The sequence below is a fragment of the Benincasa hispida genome, chromosome 11 (assembly GCF_009727055.1).
Source record: "Benincasa hispida cultivar B227 chromosome 11, ASM972705v1, whole genome shotgun sequence".
NCBI classification, from domain to species: Eukaryota; Viridiplantae; Streptophyta; class Magnoliopsida; order Cucurbitales; family Cucurbitaceae; genus Benincasa; species Benincasa hispida.
Genome location: NC_052359.1, coordinates 49,042,991 through 49,049,735, shown reverse-complemented (window position 1 = coordinate 49,049,735; position 6,745 = coordinate 49,042,991). Strand labels below are relative to the sequence as shown.

The 6,745-nt window shown below is 33.9% G+C and overlaps 1 protein-coding gene across 1 annotated transcript; it reads right to left on the bottom strand.

The window, feature by feature from the left end:
* Window positions 1–1,181: 1,181 nt before the first annotated feature.
* LOC120092122 (transmembrane protein 87A) lies at window positions 1,182–4,442 on the bottom strand. The gene is made up of 5 exons (XM_039050335.1): window positions 4,039–4,442; window positions 2,789–3,722; window positions 2,394–2,489; window positions 2,071–2,207; window positions 1,182–1,553 (listed from the first exon to the last, which is right to left on the bottom strand). The coding sequence occupies exons 1-5, from the start codon at window positions 4,317–4,319 to the stop codon at window positions 1,382–1,384; spliced, it is 1,620 nt and encodes a 539-aa protein (XP_038906263.1). The 5' UTR covers window positions 4,320–4,442; the 3' UTR covers window positions 1,182–1,381.
* Between the last annotated feature and the right edge of the window lie 2,303 nt (window positions 4,443–6,745).

The window sequence follows — 6,745 nt, the reverse complement described above, 5'->3', positions numbered from 1 at the left end:
GTAAGGTAATTTGAAAACATAATTTTGAAAAATGATTTAATCAAAACTAAGTAGTATTTTATATTTCTAGTTATGTGTTTAGTAGCATATTCAGAAATTAAATTCCAATTTAAAAATTGTTCAAAATGTATTTTGGTAATATATATATAAAACCATAAAACTAATTATAGTTACCCATAAGATATTAGGTTGAATATAAATTATTATTTACTTAACTTATAAACTTGGTTTATCTTAAAAATTTAGGAAAATTGCATAAACCACCCATGAATCGTGGAATTTGTTACAATTACACGTTTAAACTTTCAGTTTGATTAATTATGTCCTTAGAGGATTTCTTTATGGTTGCAGTTAGCCACTTTTCTTAAATTAACCTTTATTGTATATCATCATATCATACATGTAACATGGATGAAGAGGGGCAAACTTGTAATATAAAAAAAGTATATCCTCCTCCTCGCCGTTCTCCACCATTAACGACTATCCAAAAAAAAAACTTCATAAAAATGAGCACCGTCTGCACAACAAAGTACACATCGACGCTACCGGTGGTTTCGAAACTGGACTCAAAAGGAATAAGTTTATACATTTTGTATTCTTCAAGATTGTCAAATAGCCTTTATATTCACAACCCATTTTGTAATATCATACATTTTACACTCTATTATATAACACATTCTAATTTAACCAAAATAATTGAGTTTATATAATAAAATGCTGTTTTCATTAATGTTTTCATCAATTTTTATATAGTTATGCAATTTAAAATTCGGTTAAAAATCACTTTGTTCCTAAACTTTCATACAAATAACAGGTTATAATGATTTAGTCCCTATATTTTCAATTTTATAACAATTTAGTCTATGAACTTTATTATACATAATAAAGTTCAAGGACTACATTATTACATAAAAAAAAATTCAAGAACTAAATTGTTACAAAACTGAAAATATAGAGACTAAATCATTACAAATCAAAGTTTAGAAACAAAATTATTATTTTCATGAAAGTTCGAGGACGAAAAGTATTTTTAACCATTAAAATTTAAAATTCAAATTTTGAATACACTAGAAATATATAGAAAATGTTGTTTGCAAAATCTGGACCATTGAATAACATTTGTTTGAAGCATGTTGCTGTAAATGCCAAAGGGTTGGAGTTTGAAACTTCGGATTAGTAGGTTTTTCCAAATGCTAACCACGATTGAAGTTGTCATACTTTTGGCCATGGAAATAGATACAGGGATTGTGACATTGTGGAGTAAGATTTTACAAGTACACTTAAGGCCGTTGTAAGTGAAAATGAAATACATATAACCACCAAAGGCAAAGCTTTGGGTTGCATTGGCTTGGCCTTGATAAAGTAAAAGCAAAGAACAAACTTATTCTCGTTTGTCCTCCTCAGTATCTTCCCCGTGGCCATATAAATGATCGCCTGTAATTATTAGTCCCTTCCTTTCTTTCCTTTCCAGTTTAGAAGCCATATCTCCTCCACTGGTCAAACAAATACCTTCTTCTTCCAAGTCTTCGCCTGTCTCTTCTGAATATGCATACCTGCAATATCAACGCCAACTTCAATAGCTACTTAAACTCTCTAATCATCCCAACTTATATGTATTCCAACCCACTTCTTTCCTTCTACAAATTAATACTAAAGCAACATGGTGCAACAGAATCGAACCACAACAACGCTCTAATTGGTGTTAACAATAAAATAATCATAATCACAGTGAATTGAAAGGGTGCACCGAGTAAGCACTAAAACGAGCTCCCATATTTCCTCTCAATCTTTCTCCCTTCGACAAAAAGAATTCTATAATTTTTTGCTTTCAGAATCAACCATCGAATACTTTTGACTCCTGTCATACAAATGGTGCATGCTCCCAAATCTAAAGCAAATATTTCGATTAGACTACTAAGTTTATTCATACAGGTAGTGTTTTTCTAGAAACATGATTTGGTTCCACGTCCACCAAGGAAAGCAAAAGGTAAACTTTATCTAGTGGGTAAATTAAGAAAGTTATTCCAACAAAAAAATAATAATAATAAATAAATAAATAAAAACTAGCACCTCGTGGGGTTACTTGATGGAGCCCAGAGTAAACAGATCACGCCCAGGAGACAAAATGACAGGAAAGTCCAGAAGGCTGGAATGATCCAAGCGATTTTCCATAGCTCACTTAATGGTTCAGTTGCATTGAAATATAGCTAAGTCGATAACAAGAGAAAAAATAAGTCAATTCTTCACTCACTTTTTTATTCGTTAACAAACCAGGTGTGCTTCTAGAAAGGTAGAAAATCTAAAAATTAAGGTTGGGGAAAGGATTGTACAGGGGACTCAATAATTCAACAACCAGTAATGTCTAATGCTCTGCAAGAAAGACAAATCATTACCTCGAAGCCAATCCAAGTTATAGAAAGTAGAACAGATACAACAAGAGAATTGGTAAATTTTCTATATAACTCCAGCTTAGCCATATTTCTTCTTATCTGCATCATTAAAACAGTACGAATAGGTCAATTTAAGAAATCTTGAGATCTGAAAAATAAAAAATATCACGCTACCCAACCCTTCAGCCATTCCCAGAATTCAAATCCATAATTTGTTGGGAGACAGATCTATAGGTCATGTATGCAGTATTCCACCATAGAGATTCAATCAACTAACTCAGGGAATGAAATACATGGTTTATTTAATTGTTAAAATGAACGACTCAATGCAGTAACAACATAAATGAAGCTGCAACTGCAAGGATATGTGAAACAATTGATAACTCAAGCCTGCATACCTGAAGTTTTTCTAATGTCCGTGACAAGGATGAGAAGATCCAGATAATAAAGCATGAATCCAAGAAAGCAACAGGTAGAACCAGAAAAATCCTTGCTTTTACATAGAAATCATTGATGTTACTTAGATGTTCCACAAGCTCAAGTGCCTCTGATGCAATAAAATACACAAAACCAAGAAAAAGGACTTTTGAAGTGATAGCACCGAGGGTTGGCCTCACCACTCCATAGCCCATTGAAACAACCAGAAGAAGGAGGCGAGACAATGTCTTCTTCACAGATGTAAAGGATGCTGCCCATATAGTAATTCCCATTGGTCTGCTTCCAGTTGAATTAAAGTTAGCATATTCAAAGTACCATATAGCCATTTCACACATTCCAAGAGCAATAACCGTTGTAATGTGGTAATGTAACTGTATAACATCCTTCCAATACTTAACAAACCATAGAAACCAGATTAGGCCAAGCAAAAGATATGCTAAAGACATGAATTCATAAAATTTCTTTAGAGGAGCCATCTTCCCAGGTAAATAGCCATCTGGATTCCTCCACACTGTCCTCCCCTCGATTATTGTACCTTTGAGTTGTGGATCACAAAACATAAAATACAGGTAGTACATCCCTGTACTATTGATTTCAATAGTTTGAGGTGGAATGACAGCAGTTTCATCTTTCCCGACAAAGAACGTCTTGATGCGTTTAGGCCAGTCGGGGTTGTTGTGGTTTTCGTTGATAATAACCTCACCTGACTTGCAATGTCCAGCATCGTGAAGACTGCGTGTGCAGCATATTATATCTGACTTTAGGAAGGAGCCTCCAATTCGCTCCCTATCTTTGACCTCGAGAATGATGGCCTCCACTAATCCAGTAAATTGCTGCATTTCATTCGTCTGACTAGCTGATTCTTTCGTCCTCACGAAAGTGACAGTCTCAAACCTACCATTTCAAAATAGAGGCTTAAATCCTGTATATACCATATGTAGTGCTAATATCTTCAGCAGACGAGCTAAGAAGCAAGAATCAAAATTACATGGTGTTCCCCTTCATGCTTCTCAATACGGATTAAAAGAATAAAGAAACTGATCTAGGTAAAGAAAATATGACAATGATAATGAAGATAATCAGAAAAAAGTTGTCACTCACTAAATAAGGATCGAATAGGAAGTAGAAAACCTAGCAAAATGAAGCAAATGTACGGTTAATCATCGAGAAAGAAGAGGGTCACTAAATTTGTGAAGAGACGAATGTTTACCTGATGAAGGACTTGCCTTTGAGGGATTTATCAGTGGAATTTGGAGAAGAAGAATCGTGTAGCTTAGAAGCGAAAAGAGCTTCGCTGCCGCCATGGAAGAAGAAAGCATTTGACTTGGGAATGAAAACGTCATTTCGATACTCATGGATTGAAGCATCAACCTCTATGAATCTGTCGCACAAGAAAGTAAATCCAACTACAAAACTGAACACCCAGGTTTTCCCAATCACGATCGCCTTGTGATTCATCCCGGACTCCCTTCTACTCTCCGTCCGCCCCATAAATCATTTGAAGGTGACCGCTGATCGTCAATGGCAGTAAAGTGAACCAAGGACCAGGAGAAAATGACACGCAATCTTTCGCAAATGTCGAAGTCGAACGCCGTCGTTTGAGTTGAAATTTAATAATTTACGACTATTTTGCTTATCAACGAGAATTGAGGATAATGTTTACGAGTAGAGATATCGCCGGGGCGGGTCGAGAATGAGGAAGGCTTTTCTGTCTCCATCCTTATCCCATATTTCATTCTTCATTCCTACAAAATTTTTCATGGGGATCGGGGTAGAGATTCCCTGCAGAAAACTCGTAGGGATGAGTTACTCGTTGGGAAAATTTCTCCATTTGTTTTTTAATATATGTATTTTTAACAATTTTGTTTTTTCTAAACCAAATAAAATTATATATATTAAATGAATTATTTTCAATAATTTTTTTATTAAAAAAATAGTATAAAAATTCATTATAAAAATAATATTATTATATGAGTAAAAATATAATTTAATACTATAATTTCTAAAAGTTAAAATTTAAATATTAGTCAAGCTTTCCATTTAAATATTACAACAGGTAGAAAGTCTTAAATGTTAAAACATTTTAGAAATATATTAAAGTATGAAAATGTTGAAATGAAAATTAGAAGATAACTAACTTTTTATACCATAATTTTTGTAAAAAGTATATAGATAAAATAATAATTAAATCCAACACTAATCCCAATTATTATGGACCCCTATTCATAATCTTGATATTTAAATCATATTTAAATATCTCCTTATTCTCTTTCTTTATGTTTAATTCACAATTAAACATTAGGGTAAATATATCGTATATATTTAACACTTTGCTCTAAATACCGAATTTGAACACTTCAAATTCGTTTGTCACACTGTTCTAAGGTTTAGTCCCATATGAGCTAGTAGGGGATTTCATGGACCTATAGATCATGGGCTCCAACGATTCGAGATTAACCGGTTAAACTCTTTAATCTAATTAACCATTATTCGTTAACTACCGGACTACCAGGTCACTCCACTAAAGTCCAGTAGTTGCACTCCCCTTACTGTAGATATATTATGTCCACTCGATATATCCATGATTAGTAAGTCAATCCTTCACAGGTTGTTCGTAATAATGGTTGGGTCAAAAGCTGTTTTACCCCCGAGATTACATCTCGCTCTTTAAGTTCCACTTATCCTCTAATAAACAATTGGTTTATGATCCAATCATTAAACCAAGTCCCTCTCGAGCCAATGAGAGGGTAGGGCTCCTTGTTTAAGACCTGGAGTTAACACTTAAGGGAACAACCTCTCTACTATCCCTAAAAGTGAGTAGGAGTGAATTATGTCTTGCACCCTATTAGGAGTGAATTTTGTCTTGTACCCTATGTCCCCAGCTATCTACCCGGTCTAACCCTTGAAATGGGAGGCTTATTGAGCCAACCCTCACCCATGCAAATCTAAGAATAATTTCGAATAAATAGGAGTTCATAGTTAGCTCAAGATTAAGGTCAAGTTACCTAGGTCATCACTTTGAAATAGTCAGTCTTAAATAGTAAACAACGTTATAAAGTAAGAATGACTTATTTCTTGGTCCGATCTTATGCAAACTCATTGCATAGGATGCCCCCGCTCCTCATGTCAATACATGAACGAATCAGGATCACTTCGTTTGTAGCACTTTATAATAAATTGTAATAGCTATAGAGTGTGCCGCGTCCGATAGTGTTACCAGAATAAGGTACCCAGCCTTATTCGTATACTATAGACTGTTTCGGCTATTTACTGAACTTGATCCACTCTTATGTCTCCACATAAAGTTCAAGTATTCATATAATAGCCATGGATCTTTAGTTTATTGGGTTTATTCTTCTTTCTAAAACGAAATGACCAATTCATACATTCAATAACAAATTTATTGAATAAAACCTCAATAACATCTTTATTGATAACATAATAAGTTTATTGCATACAAACCTCGAGTTTTAGGACATAAAACCCATCAATCGTGTTTTCACTATATATACAATCTTAACATCAACTTGGTTAGGGTGCTTGGTGCTGGGTTATATGTCATAAAACTCACAGTTTGGAAACTTTGAACATATTCTATATACAATAAAGATGTTATTAAGATTGTTTCAATAAAATTATTGTTGAATATATAAATTGCATTTATAGATTCCTAAATCCTGAACTAACAAACTCATGACTATAACATGAATACTTAAACTTTATGTAGAGATATAAAAGAGGATCAAGTTTGAGTATATAGCCAAAACAGTCTATAAGTATATGAATAGGATTGGGTACCTTATCCTGGGGACACCATGGATGCGGTTCGCTTTATATATTGATACAAATGATGTGATCCCTAAGTCGTTCATGTGTAGACATGTGAGTGGGGGCATCCTATGCAAAAGATATTTGCA